Source organism: Salvia hispanica, chromosome 3 (genome assembly GCF_029641045.1).
Source record: "Salvia hispanica isolate PSC_SH4W2 chromosome 3, Shi_PSC_v1, whole genome shotgun sequence".
NCBI classification, from domain to species: domain Eukaryota; kingdom Viridiplantae; phylum Streptophyta; class Magnoliopsida; order Lamiales; family Lamiaceae; genus Salvia; species Salvia hispanica.
In genome coordinates this window covers 7,040,538-7,060,355 of record NC_142694.1, presented here as the reverse complement: position 1 = coordinate 7,060,355, position 19,818 = coordinate 7,040,538, and the positions used below count along the sequence as shown (strand labels likewise).

Sequence of the window (19,818 nt, the reverse complement as noted above, 5' to 3'; positions counted from 1 at the left end):
GTAGTGTTTGAGGCATGACCTGAAAAGTTAATATGATATGCGAATAATATAAATATGATACGTGCATTACGTCTACACGTAAGAAAAGAAAGCCCAAACATCATTCATGAGTATAGTACATATCATTGACTTAATAATTACATCTAAAGAGGTCTTAAAAGAAAGCCGAAACATCATTTATAAGTATAGTACATACTACATATGATTGACTTAATAATTACTAATAACGATGCCCTTAATCAATTTAGTTATTAATTGAATAGATATACACCAAAAAATTCAACCGAAAATGAGAAGGTTCACCTACAGTGAACCCCCATGCGGTTCCTGCAGTGAGATATTAAAAATGAAGGCAGGCCGACGTAGACTCGCGAAAGGCTCATGTCGCAACACAGCAAACGCTTCCTTACACGCATCCCTCACACGCCTCTCTCAATCTCATTCTCTTTATTTATTTACTCTTTTTTCCCCTTCATTTCTCACCTCGCGCTTCTAACAATCCTTGATCGCGGCTTGATGAATTGACCGCCATAAACCGGTAATTTACCATTGCTGAACCTGCCTACAATTTCGGCACTATACACAATCTATATTACTTTCATTTTACAGCGTATATTATTATATTCACGCATATTAATAGTATGGCGTGATCGGTTAATTTTGGCGGTGACATGTGGTGGAATTTGAATTAGCTCGTTTTGAATTAATATTTTGTTCGGTTTGTGAAATTAAGCATTGAGATATTGAATTGATTGTGTTTTGAGCTGAGAATTTACTGATTCAGCTCAATATGTGGTTTTATGCAGTTGACGAGAGTTTGCGTTTGAATTGATTTTGATGGCGTTGTGTGCGGGAGTATGCTCGAGGTCTTCTTTTGATTTTGCTGATGTGCCATTTTTGAGAAGTGGCAATTTGTCGAAAAGACGAGTGTTTTTGCCTGTGGTTTTGAGAGATAATAAGAGCCTCCACAAGCAGAGGTTGAAAATTGGGTGCTTTGCTTCGAGAGGAAATGTGACGCCTGAATTAGAATCTGAAGAGAATGCTAGTGTGAGTAGCTCCAAGGATGATGATGGTGATTTTAGTCACGTGATAAAGTTCAAGATGTCGGATTTCAAGATTCACGATCGAGTTAGTATTGGTCTTGGAAATAGGGTATGTGAAAATCTTACTCCAAATGTATATCTGTCTCATACAATTGATGTTGTATCAGTTCGCTTTTCACTACAAAACATGGTGAATTCTACTTTTGTTCTGCAGGGTGATGAAGTAGTTTATGAAGCCACAGTGAAGGAACCTAGTAGGTGTGTTTTCATTGGTGGAGTTTGTTCAAGCTAATTATTGGTGGAATGCTGTGAAGGTTTAATAGTTCTAATGCTGTTTCTTTTTGGCTATGCAGTCCACTTTTTAACACAAGAGTGGTACTTAGGCGGCTGGTTAGTACTGGTGCTAAGCGTAGGGGAAAACGTGCAATTCAGGTATGCTCTGTGAATCTTTGAGATTAATTATCTTTATCTGGTTTATAATGTTCCTCTTATAACTTTGTTATAGGTGTTAAAGAAACTAGTCCGCCGAAGACTAATGTACCATTCTTACTCGATGCAAGTTCATGGCTATGTCTGCTCATCCACAACTGATGATAGTGATTCATTCGTTCTAGTTCATGGAGTAGGTGGCTCTTTATAATAGCTAAATTTATTCAGTCTTCTATAAATGTGTTACGTGCTAGTATTTGAATTGCATAATATAGGAAAACTGGTAAGTATATGACTATTACTGGATACAGACTTTTCATTGGTGTAACTGGTAATAGCAATTCATGTCTGAATGGAATAAATGACCAAGCCAAGGATCTTTTCCCCTACCCTACATTTTTCTTATTTACTTTTTTGTCTATGTACAGTATCATGGCAGTTTGTCTTTGAGACATTGGCTTGAACAATCAGATTGGCTTCCAACGTTGGAAGCTACTATTGCATTGGATGAGGAATCTGTCAGGAGAGTTGGTGACGTTACAGTGGGAGGGCCAGCAGTTTCTCGGCAGTTACGCCTTATTCGAATTTTAATGCGAGATCTATTGATTGGAGTATGAAATTTACCCTTGCCTTGTGTTCAAGTTATTAAAGGCTCATGGTTTTTGACATTTCAATAATGAAATAGGTGAATTATCTGCACAGCCATGGACTTGCACATACAGAGTTGAGACTTGAAAATTTGCATATCAGCCCTGTTGACGGACATATCAAAGTGAGTATAACAAATAATATGCATGAAAAGAATACTTATTATACAGGTTTCTGGTGTGAGTCCTTTGTTTGCTGCATTAAATCAACATGACATTATATCTTCTACTTCTATACCATTCATGTAAAGAATATTTCTGTTTTTCTTGTTTGGGTAACCCCTGTATGTTCTTCTGATCACTCTGCTACCTTTAGGTTGGGCTTTTGGGAAATGCTGCTTATTTTCATGATTGCAACCCAGCAGATGATAGCAAAGTCGACGGCTACACTGACAGGCGAAAAATGATGATTGCATTTGATATGAGGTATCATATTAAGTATCTAATACGTCTTTCGTTGCTTTCATCTATCACTATCTATTTTTTAAATATGCTTTTTCAAAAATATTTGCAAGATGTGTTGGATTTATCATGGCTAAAATGGTTCTGAGGGACCTTATGGATCCGAATATGTTTGCTAGGTTCAAAGCATTCCTTTCGAAGGTAATTCCTTCATCCATATCTTGTTTCTAGTTTGATTTTCTAATTTCTAACTGAAGTGCTTTATCCTTTTTCTGGATCTGGGGCTTTCAGGGAAATGATCCTTCCTGCTTGCGTGAATTTCTGATGCATACTGTCAGCAGGAATTCTTCTCTGGAAAATGATGGATTCCAAGTAAATGCAGTTTTTTTGTTTGGCACTTAATGAACCCTTGACCCATACGCAAGATGGGTGATGAACAAAACTTATTGCAGATACTTGATAGGAACTGGGGTACTGGTTGGAATTTGTTGTCCTTACTCCTTGCTACCAAACCGTCAAAGAGAATAAGGTAAGCTGGATATTTGTCACTGCGGTCTAGATCTGACGTAATGAAAATATCTTCAATATTATATCAAATGACAATTTTAGATTTTGAGGGAATGGAGCTGAACTAGTCTTCTTGTTTGCTGAATATGATGAACACTGTCTTTTCTTTTCGGTTTCTCCTAATAGTTCTATTGTTGTGCTTCCGCAGTTGCTTAGATGCACTGAAACATCCTTTCTTGTGTGGACCAAGATGGCGTGTAGATCCAACAATGGACATGATTAGATGGAGCCTGGGTTCTACTGCTGTTCGAATTATTGAGGAATACATTTATGGCAGACAGCAGGTTTTCAGAAATTTCCCTCTCTCACTCTTGTATGTGTGATCATATAATAACCTAAGCAATTAGCTAGCTTATCTTTAGTGTTTTCTAATATTTTCTTGTTTTTAGAGATTCTGTTCATCACTGAGAATGTGGTCTTTCCTTTTCTCTTCTGGCTGCGTATTTGAACTAACAGCTTTGGAACTCTCGTTATGTATTCCAGCCCTGATATGAACATCCTCTAATATAGTGATAAACTTAGGCCATCACATAACATAGGATCAGGTGGATTTATTCAGCTTCTAAAGAAGGCCCTGGACTATTTAGTGCGTAGATCTTATCGCACTCTATGTTTCTTATGATGTTGAAATAGTCTGATGATCAATGGAGAATAGCTGGGGAGGAATGCGCAAATGTCTTTGTTTGGGAATCTCGCTTACTACTAATAGACATGTTATCCGATTCAATCTTTCCTCATTTACATAAATAAGGATTTGGGTCAATCAGTGCAATTTTATTACTTAAATGCATGAACCACGCTGAAAATTGGTACTTCAGACAGTTTTTATTAATCTCGTATCTGTACTAACTTTTCAGCGACAAAGAATTGCACATTTCATTGAGCTAGTGGAGATGCTAAACCCTCATTCAAAGCCAAGGGTAAGAAGTTTCTTAGCTACTTATCCTTTTCTTACCGCAATTTCTAGTTTTCTTGTGCAAATCAATCTGCTTTTTTATATCTGTTCTGATTTCCTCAAGTTAATACCAATTCACATGCCACAACTAATTTCCGACCAAGTCCGCTAGTTATACAAGACTACAAGCCTATCAATATCATGCTTGAACAGTTTTCAATCTATACCCTATGCTGGTCAATCCTTTTAGCTGTGACTTGCTGATATTTTTTTATTGGGTTTTGATGTTGCCAAAAATGTGGGACTTAGATTTCACAATTTACACTGTTTAATTTTTTAAATTATTGCTTGCAGAATTGGTTGGATCAGTTGCCTGGTAAATGGCGTCTCCTCTACAGCACAGGCCGTCATATAGGGCTGACCCTTCGACAAGCTCCAACCCGTCTCCTCATCGGTGATGTGCACTTGAATGTCTGTAAACTCGCCAAGCCACATGCAACTTTTTCGTTGGAATCAGACATATGCTTCACAGTCATGCCAGGTATTGGTAATGACTGGCCCCACGAAAAAACCGGAACAAGTGGAAGATTACAAGTGACTTCTCTCTCTAAGCTGAGGGCCGGAAAGCGATTGTACATAAAGGAGGAAATGTCCACCAAACTCCGTCCAAGCACACCGGATATCAGCGACTCTGTTCTAGAAAAACTGTCGAGCAAGAAGTGGAGAAAGATTATGCCTATAAAGGAATTCCCTTCGAGTCTACCTGTTGCAAAACTTGTATCGTCTGATGTTGATATCACGATGAGTCTGGACGAACCATTGACAAGAGATATAAAAACCGCGCAAGATGTGATTCGCGAGGTGAGAATGCAAGTTCCGCCTGAACTGTTCGATCCGTCGAAAATCGTATGTGGCACTTATGTAGATTCTAGGCTGCTTGTCCTTCGAAGTGTGAATGGTTCTGCTGTGTTGTTCACGAGGGTGGTACAAAATTGTTGATCAAAAAGCACTTGTAATGTACAGACAGTTAGGCTTTTAATAATGCAGAAAATTTTACTAGCCTCAGTTTGGGATAGAAGGAAATTGTTCTGTAACGCCAAATGATTGAACTTTGAAATGCTCTAATTAGAGTATATGATAAATATACACAATTGTAATTAGAAAGGCATTTCAGCCAGATACTGTTTGAGAAAATATTCCAAACCCAATGCAACAGAGTAGATGGAAGCTTTGTGAAACAAAATAACAAAATTTCATTAGCAAAATTACATGCTACATACATGACCTGCGTCATTCTAATCCATGCTAAGAAAAAACAATAATACAGCAAGATAGCCTCTACACACAAGTAGTTAGGGTCGCTTCCAATCAATATGATAAAACTTTTATCCAAAAGAAGGGAAGCCAAAGAATTCTTGGACGGTTCTGCTGAGATGTAGTTGTGTGAGAACCATAGATAAACTCCAAAAGCCGCATTTGGTAGTTTGCTCATATCAAACCCTGACGTTGCAGATCTGTATATGTCTTCTTGTTGTAAATATTGCCCTCATGATCTTCGTATTCCTCTTCAAGATCCGGGCGCCATTTATTAAGGCCTTGCTTTTCTTGTATTCTCTCCCAAAGGTGTTTTGCTTCCTACATTATGATATACAAGTAATATCAAACCGCAGCATATTCATAAAACAGACACTGATAAAAAATGTGGAGGGTTAACCTAGAATGATATTTAAGCCAAGCCATTGCCTATGTGGACACAACAAAACCCTCTCCAATAGCAAAATCCATTCGAAGACAATTATCAACGAGGAAACACAAGCAGTACATGATTAATATTTATGAAGTGTACCTCGATTGATGTTATCTCATTAAAGTTCTTGGTGTTAGGGATTCCTAGACATCGCATCCCGTGTTGGTGCCTCCATTCCTTGAAGTGGCGTTCATAGGCTCTGCGACCCCAGTAACTATGGTTCCCACATATCTCACATTTGAACTCCTGATAACATTCACGAGTTCTTGTGAGGATTAGCAAAATATACTAATAAGGTTATAACAAGTCATGGCAGCAGAATTCTGGTGTGAAGTATTATTATGAACATTCAAAAAACAATAGTCAAAATTATTTGATATGATTGTCAGCACTTACCAATAAACCACATGAACACCCTTCCGTACAAGTGCTTTAATAGAAAAGATGACAAGAAAAGTAACCCATGTGCATGATAAATTACTTCTAGGCATTGTATATAATCAACACCAGACTGTGAGCATAAATTGTGATTACCTGACCAAGCCCATGAAGCTTATACAACCAGTAGGGTATTGGCTTTCCGTCCCATCCCATGGGCAACTTCAAGGGATTGTAAATCTGTTGATCTTCATCGTCACTCTCAGACTCGGGTTGTGCTTCATCCTGATCACAAGATACAAATAAAAGTCAAATTATTATCTATATGCAATCCAGATACAAGTGGAACCAATCTTTCTAATAAGAAGTTAAAAACTGTTTTATGTGTCAGCTGACTCCAAACTCCGAAGTGTTATGGAATGAATCATATAAGGATAATTAGACTTGTACATTTTTATAAGATGACAACATTCAGAACTGGAGCACCGAATGCTCATTAAAGAAGTGAGTTCTAAAGATCAGCCATATTTGGGAATGCAATCATGCATAAATCCCAATCTAAATGTCCTTTGCAATTTTACCAATTACTTCCCTGTGCACGAAGGCTTCTTTTCTTCCCCTATATAAGTTGTTCACATATATACAATGCTCTCTTACTCTTATAAGGGGCAAGTTTACAGAGTTTGAAATAGTACCTCTTCACGTTCTTGTACGATTTCATCATAAGTCAATGCATGTTTCTTCTCAATATTTTCTTTAGTCCGCACAATCGTCTGCAAAAAGTCAAGAAACAAGAAGTCAAGTGAGTTCATCGATCATGTGATTACTTTTATAGTCCATAAAAATGTAAGTGGACATAAGAGAGTATGCACATGACATGTGCATGGGAAGGGTATGAGCAAAAGGAATGGAGACAAGCATGAGCATACCTCATGCAACAGGTCACACATTTTTTTCATCTTTGCTTCCATCAACGCAATCTCTTTCGCATCTTCACTTGGTTGCTGAGCCACACCGCCACCATTTTGTTCATGTTTGCGTGAGCCTTTGGCGAAATGTTTCCGATCCAATTTGTCAAGTGGTGTATGCTGCAAGCAAAGAAAATTGATAAGATCAGCGGCATGCATAAAACGCAGTTAATTCATAAACAGAGGGTCGCCATTGTTATAGATCACAAGCATAAACCCAAAAACAAAGAAGTAACTATAAGCTACAGCCTACAAGACAAAAAAAAACTAGTTGTATAATCAGAAAAAGAAATTTTTTAAGGTTAGGAAAATATAGTGAACAATAAGATAATGGAAGTTCATAAGATTATTACACCCTAACTAACCTTTGTAAGAAAAAGCCTTTCTGCACGCTGCTGTAACGTACCACCTGTCTTCAGACCAAGAGCAGACAATGCCTAAAACAGTTATCAGTCACCAATAGCATCATTAATTGGAAACAAAATGATCATTATAATTCGATACAGGTGTAGAATGAATTAAAAGGTACACATGCATTAGCAGATCCAGGGGTGGGTTAGTGGGGATTGAACCTCTCCAACCACACCCAAAATTTTTTCACAATTTTTAGATACCCCAATCATTACTCGGCAGACCAACCAGTTCCCTTTATTGGCTTATGCAGAAGGCATTACTTTTTTTTTTTACTGATATATAGCTTTATACCAGCAACCACCTAAGCTTTTCTTTTCACGTGAACAAACATTGCAAGTTTGCAACCCATCAGAAATACATGCCAATTCATTAATTTTTCTTCAAAACAGCATAATACTAATATTGGCTAAAGAAGAATGCAACAAATGTAATGAAATGCAGTCACACCTCCTTTAACTTCTCAGGTCCTACTTCCATTAGTTGTTCAACTGTACTGTAATAATCAAGATCAATCAATGCCTCGTGCTGTTTGATATTCCCATTTTCATGATTCTCACTCTGCCATCCTTGAATCAGTCCGCTAGTCCATAGCTCTTCAAATTCAGTAACAACCTGCCAAAGAGAAAGGCTTTCGGATATTAAAGCGAACTGAAGTTAACCAAAAGGCCAATCAATTATTAATCACACACTCCTTCATGGGATCAAACATGGAAACCATAACAAAGTTGGCATAGTTCATATTTAAAAGAGTTTATGGCATCTAATGTGCAAAAGGTCAAGGTATTGGACTAAATAACAACAAGTTTGGAAGCTAACCTTTGAAAATATTCTCCCAAGATCTTGCAAAGGTTCTGTCCGCTCAAAAAAGTATATAAGATATTCCAGAAGTTTCTGCATATAATCCCGGTATTGTCTGTTCAAAACAAGGGAAAGGGATGAACAGCGAGCAAGATGGATGACAGAGAACATGGAACTTTATCTCATTTTCAATTGGGGGGAGGTCTCAAAACAATACAGAATGAATACTATTTTAACAAATTTGTGTGTTTAACATCTGCAGATGAAGAAGGATGCAAGGCAGCCGGAGAGGTCCAAAGACATACCAGCCAGCCCCAGCTAAAAGAGCAGATGCAACGTTATTTGTAGCATTCATTTCCAGATAAATTAATCATTATATACCTGGTCAACTTCAATTTGCTTGACATCTTCCCTGTATCTGAAAATACATCAAGATAAGCAGAGTACTCAATTTGCTGCCCAAACTTGGAGTTGATGTACTCATTATATAGTTCATGTAAATCAAGGTACCGTCCAAAGGCTTCCTGAAATAAAATCAAGAAAAATGATGATTATAAAACTGCAAGTCTGCTAGCTTACAGGATCACAAGTGAGGTTTCTAAGGAAAACATCCAATGTGAAGATGACATATCCTCTTTTAAGAAACATAGTTCAAAACTGGGACAATTAAAGAGCATTTCCATCGAACATTGCCGTTTCAACTTTCATATACTAATTCAAACCCAAAGTTTCTAGTTTCAAGTATATTTGTTTAGTGTATTTGTTCTTCAATTATTAAAAATCAAAAGAACAAACCTCCCCAGTGAACTCAATGACCGGCTCCTCCTTGAGAAGATGTTCATACTCATCAGTAGTGTCAACATATCGCGCAGCTGGATGCCGCCTATGGTACTCCCTTATCTGCATACCAACAAATTATACCATGAAAAATCATCCAAGAAATAGCAGAAAACACCATACAACCCTAGAATTACAAACCTCTTTTAATCTATCGTAAAATGCACTAAACACGTTAACATTCGCCGACGTCGAACTCTGTCCACCAAGAGCTGAAATCTCATCCTTCCTCGCATTGTCTTTGTCCTCATAAATCTCGACCTAGGAACAAAAATAACCACAACAAACAAACACAAAAATCTCATTTCAAAACGAATCAACCGCTAAAAATTACTGAGACATTGCATAAGCGCATTAAGACTTTACGAGTTTGTTAGAGGTGTCCATAATTTGCTCAATCATGTTGCGAACTCGGTGGCTCTGGTAGAGGCGGTCCCTGTTGGTCGGCGGCTCGGTCTGGAGATCCTTGACGACGAGCCGCTCGAGACGCTCCACCTCCTCGTGCGAGGCACGCGTCACCTCCAGCAGCGTCGACGACATGATTTCTTCTGCGCAGAGCTCCTTCGCGACGGAGGGTTTTTTTCTATTCAGTGGGGTTTTGAGGTGAAGACGATGAAAAGAAATTTACAATGTGAGTCCCCAAATCTCCTAGGAAATTAATTAATTTGCTAGGAAATTTTTTAATAGTATCTTAGTTATGTGATATACTGATGTAACTATAAACAATTTTATTTAATAGTATAATCAAACAATTTTGCATTATTTAAAACATTTACTCATATTTTAAAAATTCATTCACAGTATTTATCAAGTATTTAAAGCAACAAAAATATTAATCATTAAACTATAAAGTGTAGAATTCTTATTAGAAAAACAAAAGAAAATGGATTATTACAAAAATGAAAATAAATTTATGGTATTTGCAAATCCATCCTCAGACTCTTTGCACATTCTAATTTCCACCCCCTTATAAACTAAAGCCTCCAAAAAACTAGACTTATAATAAGCTGTTGAGTTGATTTGATTTGATTAAACAAAAAATTGTGAAATTCTGGACAATGTGGAGTTCTGGCCAAGATGATGAAGAACAGCAAGATTACTTTGTTGAAGGGACTGAAGGTCTCTGCGCTCTATCTCCTATGCAGGTAATACCATCAAATAACTCATGATTCGAATCGATGTATTAGTTCAATCTTTACCAAAAACCTACCTTGATTCACTTTTGCTGTTTGTTATTTTCTTCTTAATTGAACAGAGGATATATGGGTTCGGTGCTTGTTTACTAGCTGGAATTGTTTGTATGCTCTTGGTATGAAGATCCCTCTTGAATTGTTCAATCTTCTCAACATATCGCTATGAGTGAGGATTGATTTTAACCACCTTTACTTTGATTAATTTCCATCGCAGTCGTTGATTGTTTTTGCGAAACCCATCAAATTCGCGGTATTATTTACCTTTGGCAATGTGCTGGCAGTTGGGAGGTACATTGTGGTTGATGCATTATTTTAACGTTGTTTGTTTTGGTTTTTTGGGTGGCATTATTCCTTTTTGAAGTTGACATGGGTGAAAAGAAGATTCCCTTTCTAGGATCATGGTAGCAAAATTCAAGATTATCCAATTAAATTAATTTTGATTCTAGTGGACATGGTTCTATCTGTTTAATTTTTTAGTATCTGCTTAAAGATTGTTCTTTTATGATGCAAAGTATGTCTGCGGACGCAGTAAGGTAGGGTGGACATTCGTTATAGTGGTCTCTACGTACAAGTTGGAAACATTTTAGCATGAGTTGGATTGTAACGAGTATTTCCTTCTTGACAAAAGATAATGGTTTGTCTATCGCCAACTTGTTGGTGGCAGAACGAATAACAAGAACTTTTGTATGTGAAGATCAATGGGAATAGTACAATATTGCGATTATATATTTACTAATAAGTGAAGTTAAGTTTTGTGTTTTGTTTTCCTTGGATATATTCACTGAGGTTCTGATCAGGACTCTAATTGGCAGCACAGCTTTCGTCATTGGACCTAAGCAACAGCTCCGCATGATGCTTGATGATGCCCGTATATATGCTACAGCAATCTACGGCGGATGTGTGATCGTGGCTCTTGTTTGTGCTCTTTTGGTAAGCTTACTGGATTAAATTGGATAATTAAAATGTAAAACTATAAAAAAAATATGCCCTTATAAGAGGAGTATAGTGTAATAACGGTTTATTAGAAACACAATGTCCTGATGATATGCATGCATTTACAAGTCTTTTAGGTCGCTGATATCGGGAAGTGAAGTAAACACAATGTCCTGATGATATGCATGCATTTACAAGTCTTTTAGGTCGCTGATATCGGGAAGTGACTTCATTGTGCTTGTATCCGGCAAACAGAATGTATCGATGACTTTTGGCGTTTATGAAAAGAATTAAACTAAGTCTGTTGAAAATTTTGATAATCTAGTATGCAGATGCATAAAAAAGTATTATCTGGCTGTGTTCAGTCATCAGTGAAGGAACAAGGGAAGGGACTGTTTTAGCTGAACTTAACCAAACATAACCTAATGTTCTGGTAGCTGGGTAAGAAATGTACTAACAATTCATTAGCCAGTGGTAACACACTTACACCCTCCTTATTATGCATATCAGCATAGGCAATTCTGCTAACCAGTGTAAGTTTGCTATCTGAAAATTAGTTAACTTATTCAGTTATTCCCAGTCATTCTAGCTAAACTCGATATTGAATATAATGTCATATCTTTCCTATCCCATATGAATGCACCTCATAATTTCTTGTCAACTTGTTGATTGGTACATTCATGTATAAGCTATATCTTTATCTAGTGCTTCTTTTTCTGTATTGCAGATCCACAGTAAGATTCTTACCTTAATTGCCGTGATATGTGAAATTTGTGCTCTATTTTGGTAAGTGTTATTGTACATCTATCTAGTCTTACATTCTATCGTTTACATCTTCTTTACTGTTTCACATACACTTCATCTAATTTTGCTAGCCTGGTATGACTTTAACTGACTGATATTTCATACTATTATAACTTCCTTAAGCTCGTTATAGTTTAGTGGCAATAACAAGTTTATGAATGGATTATGATTGTCATTCTTTCTAACTTCCCCATGCATCATTGCCCGTGAAATAGAATTTATGCTTTTTGGATATACATCATCTTTAGACTTTTTTACTGTGTCAGACAAAAAACTTGTGAATTCACTATCTATCTCTGTAATTATTTGGATGAAACTTTCTCATCCCCAGCATAGAAATCTAAGATAGGAATCCTGAATTTATGCTACTGATAGTAACCGCAGATTGCCAACTCATAGAATTTCCAATCAGAAGCCATTAGTTACATAACTTATTGAACATGTGGTGTCTTGATATTTGGGACATTCCAAAGAGTAAAAGAAGAAGAAAGAAGGATATACAATATTACAATTAGATCCATAACTATATCAAAAACATTCTTTTAACATTTTATCCCATAAGAAGAGACACTTACAATATCCCCATTTTGCTAGTAAAACCTTTGTCTTAAAAAATGTACCCATGCCATGAGTAAAAATTTGTGCCTAAGTAAAGAATGATAAAAAAAGGACTTGTAATTCGTCTTTCACCAAGTAAGACTTGTAAGTTGTAACTACTTGTGTCTAAGATACCTTTCAACGTTAAATTACTTTTGGAGAAAAAGTATCAAACAGCTAAAATCTTTGTAAATGTTGCCCATGAGTAAGGGTGATACTTTAAAGTTTTGACATCAGTGAAGTAGTCACATAATCTGCTGAATAAAATATGCTGAGTTGAGTGCATATGCATTGACACATTATGAAGTCTGCTGATAGCCCTTACCTTTCCCATTTTTTGATTAGTGTACTAATTGTTTCACCATTTGGGTCATTGCAGGTACAGCTTGAGTTATATTCCATTTGCCCGTAGGATGGTATCTGATCTGACAATCCGTCTCTGTGACACCGAAATCTAGATGACTTAATGTGGCCATCTTTTGCCTTATTGCCTTCACAAAATTGAAGCATCCTCATTTGGCTGGCTCTTGGCTCTCTTGATATGGCAATATTCCATTTGTTTCTTTTTCCAGCGTATGATAAGCTGTTTCACTCCAAGTTTGTTGTGGGAGACTGACATTTTTTTATGATTTTATAGATCCCCTGGCTTCATATGGTTTTATTCAGAGCATACTATCTTCTGGAGGCTGTTCCTGGGATATGGAAAATTTGCTTGATTGATTTGTGTGACCTTTTGTATGTTGGTTGAATCCACACTACCTGCTCCATTCACTACATGCCTTCAGTTTTAGCTTGAATTTAATCAAATATCTGTATGGAGACTTCATAAAGGAACGGATAGAGTATCATGCGCTTGTTGCAAGTACACTGATGTTGTCAATGGCTGTGGTGCTCCTATATTGAGCACCCAAACCTATATCATGTTTGTCTGCAGCCTCATGTCAAGAGTTTCTTGGATGGGAATTTCTTTGTTGACATTGTTGTTGAGTTGGGTTTTCCTATGGTGGTTGTTGGTGGTGCACTATGTTAAGTTAGCATCACACAAGGAAAATGAATTTGATATATTAATGAACTCTTGCTCCAGTCTCAATCTCAACCACCACCACCAAATAATTATAACTCTTTTCTTTTAGCTGATAAAAAATGGATACTCGTTGAGTTGATAAGTCTTTAAGGGATTCTCATTGAATAGATCTTGTTAGTTGTTATTCTACATCATTCGATAAGTCAACACATAATTTTCGTTTAACTTCGTAAACAATGACACTTCAATTCGGCACACTTTTAAAGATTAAATGCAAACAAAAAGTGCGCCAAGAATTTTATTGTTTGCCTACTTAAACGAAAATTAAATGTGTTGGCTTATTAAAAGTATATTAAATATTTTGATTCTCCTAAGATGCTAGATTTCTTTAATTAAAAGTTTGATATTTCAAGTATTATCGGGATAATATGTATAGTATCCTATTTTTAGGGGTGTTTGATTAGGTGGATTAGATATGTCTTATCAGTGTTGTTCGATCAGCTGGGATTTAATCCATATTTCATCCCGAGATAGAATTGTAGAATTATTATGTGACATTAACATATACTTACTACATATGGGGCTATGTGCAATGTGATAGTATAGGTGTTAAGCCAGTTCAAATATTAATTTTCATAACACAACGCAAGAATTCAAAGATTCCAAGTATAATAAAATTCAACTTGCATATATAAAAATAAAAAAAGATAAATAAAATACTAGTGAAATGGAACTCTTCCAAGATTCAGCTTTACGTGAATAACACTTAAATTTAAATAACCCCCGCCCCCTAAACACGAACAAGTCCTTAATTAGTCCCTATCAGTTGAATAACTCACTCAATAAAACAAACCTGCAAAAAAATAGAAGAAAATAAACATCACATGCTTGTGAGTTGTGACTGTTTGTATATTCGTCCAATTAATATTTGTGCACTTTCAAAATAACGAGAAAGTAATTAATCATCTCAGGCCTAGAATAGTTAGTGGGCTTTAATTAATTAGCTGTTCAATCTTTAATTAATCAAAGTTATGATGTGTGTACTGTATTGATGGGGTCTTTTGAGTATGAATAATACTCCCTCCGTTTCATAGTAATGGAGCCAAAACTTTTTGGCATGCAGATTAAAAAAAATTTGTATTAGGTGAGTTAAGTAAAGAGAGAATAAAGTGGAAAATGAAAAAGGTAGAGAGATAAAAATAGAAAAAAGTAAGAGAGGGTAAAGTAGGTGTGGAAAAATATGTTAACTTTTACTAAAAAGGGAAATGCCTCTATTACTATGGAATATACGGAAATAGATAAACGCCCCTATTACTATGGAATGAAGGGAGTAGTAGCTTGACCCTTTGTGAAGTAAAGTGCTAGATTAGCATTTAGCCACTCACTGTTGCAACGGCCAATCGCCTTTTTTTTGTCAATTGCTTCGTTTTTGTTTTGCAAGTTGACTAAAATCTATTAAAGTCGTGCATCTATTTAAAATATGGTTACTCACATATATCTCGTGCTCTATAATTCTGACGTACTTACCTGTCCCTCAAATTTTGACACAGTTTATCATTTCGCTTCATCTTTGAAAATTTGACACACTTTACTTTTACCATTTTTAATAGTGGACCTCATATTCCACTAATAACTCATTCTTATTCACATTTTATTATAAAACTAATACTTTAAAAGCAGGACTCACATCCCACCAATTTTTTCAACTCACTTTCTGTTACATTTCTTAAAAATCGTGTCGGGTCAAAGTATGTCAAAATTTGGGGAAAAAGGTAGTAGTACATTTATACACAGACAATGATAAATCAAAGAAATGACTAAATAGCATAACTAACATAACTACCGACGCTTTGAAACTAACCAAAAGAGAAATAAAAATAAAATTCCTCTCAATTTAAATTTTTTATTTCTTAGTATATGGCAAAAGACAAGACAACGACTTTTGTTCCCTTATCGCGAGACATAACGCCAATTCCTAATTGAATTTGCTAGCCCCCACCCAACCACAACCACATATTTATATAACCTTTGATAATAATTTTAATAATTACTATTATTATTATTATTATTATTATTATTATTATTATTTTATTATACTACTCCATTTAAATACTTTCTGTCTTCTGACTATTTGTACAAAAGCGAGTACTAATTTGGACATTCGCCCCACGGGGGAATTGATGTAAGAGTTTTTATTCAATTTCAAGTTGTTGCCTAACTTTTTGGTTAACATTGATTCAACTGAAAACAATAAATAACCAAATTATATGTTATTTGTATCTGGACTTTAAATATTTTAGGCAATTGTTTATGACTGCATGTTGTATTGTCTGAATACTTTACATGTTCATGAAAATGGACTCCATTTCTAAAAAGATAGTAAATCACAATGTTGAATGAATTGCTTTTTCTGAAACTTATCAAGGTGGACAAATGTGACAATCTTTTTCGATTGCTTTATCTTGTATGGCATCATCAATTAGAATATTTTAGTGTTATCAAATGATAGATAAAAAGATGTGATCGGTGATGCAACAAATGAAAGTCTTCGAAGAATATTCTGAAGTGAATAGCTAGCCCCTAATATAATTAAATTATTTATATGTCTCTATCAGTTCAATATACTAATTATCAGTTCAATATACTAATTAAGTAGTAGATTTTATTGTTAGTTTATTCAGAATATAGAAATAACACATAGACATCTTGACTTTAGCTAGTGTGCATCTACATGAAATATCACAAGTATTATTGAAGGATTGTCAATATCTAACTACTAATTTTTAATGCACAACTAGAGGCTAAATCTCAATTAATAGATTAAAAAAATGGAAGGACGAGATTGGATGAATTTTGAAAACACAGAATTCAATATAACGAATGTTATTATAGTGATCCGTGATTTGGTCTCTAATGCTCTTCCCACGATGCTCTTCTGGTGGGACACGCGCCCCCCTCCCCCCCCGCACCAATGTTCAACTTTGAGGTTGAAAATCACAGATTTTGATTTGCTACGGTGTACTAGAGTAATATTAATATTTGATTGGGGCAGTCATGGAATCATAATATATTTGTAACTTCTGTAAATAGAAAGATTCTCTGAGTTCATTATCTTTTACCTTAATTGTTTAATGTCAGACTAATAATGCATATCTGAATCTGGATCATATAATTGCTAATTGCACACATTCTCGTGTTATATTGTCGGCATCGGTAAAAAAACGTAGTATGAAACAAAAAAATGTGCGTACAAATATGTATAATAAATGGAATTAGTGAAATTTGAAACAGAACTTAAAAAAGGTTTTAGTTACTGTATTAACTAACTATGACATCCATGCACCTAAGGAATGGCGGATCCAGGAACATAATATCGTGGGGTCGAACAAGATAGTAAATATTTATGTAAAATAATTATTTAAATTAATTATTTTTTATAAATATATATTTTAATATAAATAATTCATGGGAGTATCGATATTCTTAAAGCAACATACTCCACTTTCTACGTCTCGTCATAAGTGAGACGCTTCATAATTTAAGAAAAAAACGTTTACGGAGTTAAGTGAAGAAAGAATAAAATAGGAGGTTAGATAAAACAAAGGTGCAAATAAATAATAAAGTAAGAGCAAACAATTATGTTATGGAGTACGTATTTTGACAAAAAAAATGACATCCCTGGGTTGGGACGTACTAAAACTAATACGAGATGCTTATGGTGGGACATAGCATAATTTTTTTGTAACATACCAAAATTTTAAATATTTAAAAAATTGAATATAAATAATAAGGTTGAAAATTTAAATTATAAAACTAAAATTAGAAGAAATTAAAAAAATATTTACTTCATATAAGTACGTGTTTCATTAAGATAAGTTGATTTTGATATACTGTACTACTACTATTTAACATTATTTGGTATTTTAAGATAGAGAATACATTTTTAATGGACTTCTAAGAATTAATGCAAATAAAGAAAAAAAATTCAAAGCCTATTTTACAATTAGATAACATATTTAAGATATTTAATCTTTTAAATTTAGTCAAATTGTGTGAGCATATATATTTATTGATGCCAGTTTATTCTAGTTCACGTTAATATAGGAATGAGAAATCAATAATTACATCTCCAACTCGATTCCTCTTTCTCTTTGAAAACAAAAACCGCGGAAGGACTCTTCCCCTCCAACTCCTTCGTTCTCGACAACGGTCTCCCCTGCCGGCTACTGTGATGCCGACATCCGGCTGCCTCACTTTCTTCCTTTCTCTCTGCTCAGTCTCCTCATCATCTCACACTCACACGGCGTGACGACGTGAGGTAGGGGCGGAGACGTTAACGCCGTAGGGTCGGAGGCCGAAGAAAATAGCTTTCCAGTGGCACTGCGGGGCAGGTGGTGGGGTCGGCCGACCCCGCCCGACCCCACCTAGATCCGCCAGTGCACCTAAGGTTCTATCAAAATTAATTATACTATTATCGAGAATAAAAATACTAACTGCAGCCCAGAAAAGACGCCGTTGGACAGTTTTGTTTAATAAGAGCATCCACAGTAGGGGCGCCGCGGCGGGCGCCCCGATCGCGGCTAAGCCGCGCCTGGCTACTGTGGCGGAAGCGGGCGGACGGATTTTGTGGGGCGGAAGAGCTTTCGCCCCGAAAGCGGCGAGGACGAGCCGGAGGAGAGAGCAACGCGGCGGCCGCCGCGGCTATCTATTGCACGGCGAAACCGCCGCGGCGGTCGCCGATTTGCAATTTTCTTTTTTTTTTTTTAAATTTCGAATTTTTAATTGTTTTATTTGCTTATTTTAAAAATAAAGTGAAATGTGGCTAACAAAAGTGTCCGCTATTGCTGCGGAAACTTTTTTCTGTGGCTGTGGACAAATTAGAAGTGGCTATGGACAAAAAAAGAGAAGTGTCCAGGAAAAAGTGTCCAACTATTGTGGATGCTCTTTTCATATATGCTTCATTTCTACTTTCTAGTAGTGCCACAGTGAGAGACTGAATAAAAATCAGTTCGTCTTTATTAACATATTTAATCAATATAAAAGATATTAATTGTTATGGTACTACTCATTTAGTAGGTCAAATCACCATATATCTTTATAAAATTAATAAAAATGAGTAATAATGCAAAAAGATTTGGATATTATAGATTAGATAAACTCGAGTTAAATAAAGACTCTAATGCATAATCTTAAGACATTATTATGTTCGATTAGTCTTAACTTATGTCTCTTAATTTCTCCAAAATAATAATTATAATCTCACTTAATTTATGACCAATTCAATCTCAAATAAAATAAACTCGTTACCAATCGATGCTAGACTCATGAAGGTGGACACATCATAATCTAAATGTTACCATGCTCATTTTGCAATTTCAACCTTTTCTTGCTATTCTAATAATGAGAGGTAAAGATATTATACGGTGTGTATGAGTGTATCAATGTATGTGTGAGGTAAATATCAAAAGGTTGAAAAATCAATGTTTAGGAAGTAGGTGTCTCACCTAACTCTAATAAAGTATTAAAATGATTACATTGATCTCTTCTTTATAGTGATTACTCCTACATTATTTTATTTCTAAAATTCTGTGGTTCTGGACGAGTTTGCTCTAATTCAAATTTAAATCCCAACTATATCAATGATTCTCACTTGACTAGATTTTCTTCCACCAAAACAACAAAAATAAATTATTACTACTAGGTAGGAAATTGTACCACGTAGTTTCGGCCTTCCTTAATTTTGGGTTAATTTATTGGGCATGTAAGTTATATCTTGTTAATCCAATTTACAGCATTTTTTCTTTTAACGGTAAGTTGCCATATAATATACCTACATCAAATATAATTCGAATTCAATTAAGTAATATTTAATAACTTATGTACATAGTGTTGATCTTCAATCTTTTATAACCGATTATACATGTTTTTATACAGAACTTATAAATGTAAAGATAATTGATTACTTACGCCATAAATGCAGATGTGATTAGGTTGGTTTGCTATTACGTAATCCATGACATTTGAAATTAATGGCTATGTACGTAAATTACAAAAATTTAGTGAACCATCAATTTATAATTATCTCGGAATAGATATATATGAGAAAACATATCACCTATGGTTGTTGAATTAAGTTCTGATT

At 35.4% G+C, this 19,818-nt stretch overlaps 3 protein-coding genes across 6 annotated transcripts; 2 read left to right on the top strand and 1 right to left on the bottom strand.

Moving 5' to 3' along the window:
* The first annotated feature begins 379 nt into the window (after positions 1 to 379).
* ORG1 (OBP3-responsive protein 1) lies at positions 380 to 5,048 on the top strand. Of its 2 annotated transcripts, none has more exons than XM_048110875.2 (14): positions 380 to 538; positions 807 to 1,152; positions 1,258 to 1,301; positions 1,397 to 1,475; positions 1,549 to 1,665; positions 1,901 to 2,083; positions 2,158 to 2,244; positions 2,436 to 2,545; positions 2,635 to 2,722; positions 2,813 to 2,893; positions 2,974 to 3,050; positions 3,237 to 3,372; positions 3,946 to 4,008; positions 4,338 to 5,048. In XM_048110875.2, exons 2-14 carry the CDS (start codon positions 838 to 840, stop codon positions 4,980 to 4,982), a joined length of 2,025 nt encoding a protein of 674 aa, XP_047966832.1. In that variant the 5' UTR covers positions 380 to 538; positions 807 to 837; the 3' UTR covers positions 4,983 to 5,048. The 2 variants fall into 2 exon arrangements, with proteins under 2 accessions (XP_047966832.1, XP_047966833.1); XM_048110876.2 differs by lacking the exon at positions 380 to 538 and adding an exon at positions 573 to 718.
* Positions 5,049 to 5,116: 68 nt separating this feature from the next.
* On the bottom strand, positions 5,117 to 9,768 carry LOC125211169 (splicing factor SF3a60 homolog). The gene is made up of 12 exons (XM_048110877.2): positions 9,492 to 9,768; positions 9,267 to 9,386; positions 9,084 to 9,188; positions 8,670 to 8,812; positions 8,307 to 8,403; positions 7,938 to 8,102; positions 7,442 to 7,513; positions 7,038 to 7,196; positions 6,804 to 6,881; positions 6,265 to 6,393; positions 5,830 to 5,976; positions 5,117 to 5,618 (listed from the first exon to the last, which is right to left on the bottom strand). Exons 1-12 carry the CDS (start codon positions 9,663 to 9,665, stop codon positions 5,472 to 5,474), a joined length of 1,536 nt encoding a protein of 511 aa, XP_047966834.2. The 5' UTR covers positions 9,666 to 9,768; the 3' UTR covers positions 5,117 to 5,471.
* Positions 9,769 to 10,120: 352 nt separating this feature from the next.
* Positions 10,121 to 13,627, top strand: LOC125211464 (Got1/Sft2-like vescicle transport protein family). Of its 3 annotated transcripts, XR_007174520.2 has the most exons (7): positions 10,121 to 10,270; positions 10,381 to 10,434; positions 10,533 to 10,606; positions 11,131 to 11,248; positions 11,979 to 12,037; positions 13,032 to 13,196; positions 13,290 to 13,627. XR_007174520.2 is itself a non-coding variant. In XM_048111269.2 (6 exons), exons 1-6 carry the CDS (start codon positions 10,184 to 10,186, stop codon positions 13,108 to 13,110), a joined length of 471 nt encoding a protein of 156 aa, XP_047967226.1. In that variant the 5' UTR covers positions 10,121 to 10,183; the 3' UTR covers positions 13,111 to 13,627. The 3 variants fall into 3 exon arrangements, 2 of the variants coding, with proteins under 2 accessions (XP_047967226.1, XP_047967228.1); XM_048111269.2 differs by having other exon boundaries at positions 13,032 to 13,627; XM_048111271.2 differs by lacking the exons at positions 11,979 to 12,037; positions 13,032 to 13,196; positions 13,290 to 13,627 and adding an exon at positions 11,381 to 11,972.
* The last annotated feature ends 6,191 nt before the right edge of the window (positions 13,628 to 19,818 follow it).

What these genes read in the sequence shown, in the direction of transcription:
- ORG1 (XM_048110875.2), top strand. Translation starts at nt 838, where the DNA reads ATGGCGTTGTGTGCGGGAGTATGCTCGAGGTCTTCTTTTGATTTTGCT. An exon ending in CATTCGTTCTAGTTCATGGA is followed by an intron (nt 1,666 to 1,900) that starts GTAGGTGGCTCT and finishes GTCTATGTACAG; the next exon opens with TATCATGGCAGTTTGTCTTT. An exon ending in ACATTTATGGCAGACAGCAG is followed by an intron (nt 3,373 to 3,945) that starts GTTTTCAGAAAT and finishes CTAACTTTTCAG; the next exon opens with CGACAAAGAATTGCACATTT.
- LOC125211169 (XM_048110877.2), bottom strand. Translation starts at nt 9,665, where the DNA reads ATGTCGTCGACGCTGCTGGAGGTGACGCGTGCCTCGCACGAGGAGGTG. An exon ending in TTGGGAGAATATTTTCAAAG is followed by an intron (nt 8,103 to 8,306) that starts GTTAGCTTCCAA and finishes TCTCTTTGGCAG; the next exon opens with GTTGTTACTGAATTTGAAGA. An exon ending in TGTGTGACCTGTTGCATGAG is followed by an intron (nt 6,882 to 7,037) that starts GTATGCTCATGC and finishes GACTTTTTGCAG; the next exon opens with ACGATTGTGCGGACTAAAGA.
- LOC125211464 (XM_048111269.2), top strand. Translation starts at nt 10,184, where the DNA reads ATGTGGAGTTCTGGCCAAGATGATGAAGAACAGCAAGATTACTTTGTT. An exon ending in GAATTGTTTGTATGCTCTTG is followed by an intron (nt 10,435 to 10,532) that starts GTATGAAGATCC and finishes TTTCCATCGCAG; the next exon opens with TCGTTGATTGTTTTTGCGAA. An exon ending in GAAATTTGTGCTCTATTTTG is followed by an intron (nt 12,038 to 13,031) that starts GTAAGTGTTATT and finishes GGGTCATTGCAG; the next exon opens with GTACAGCTTGAGTTATATTC.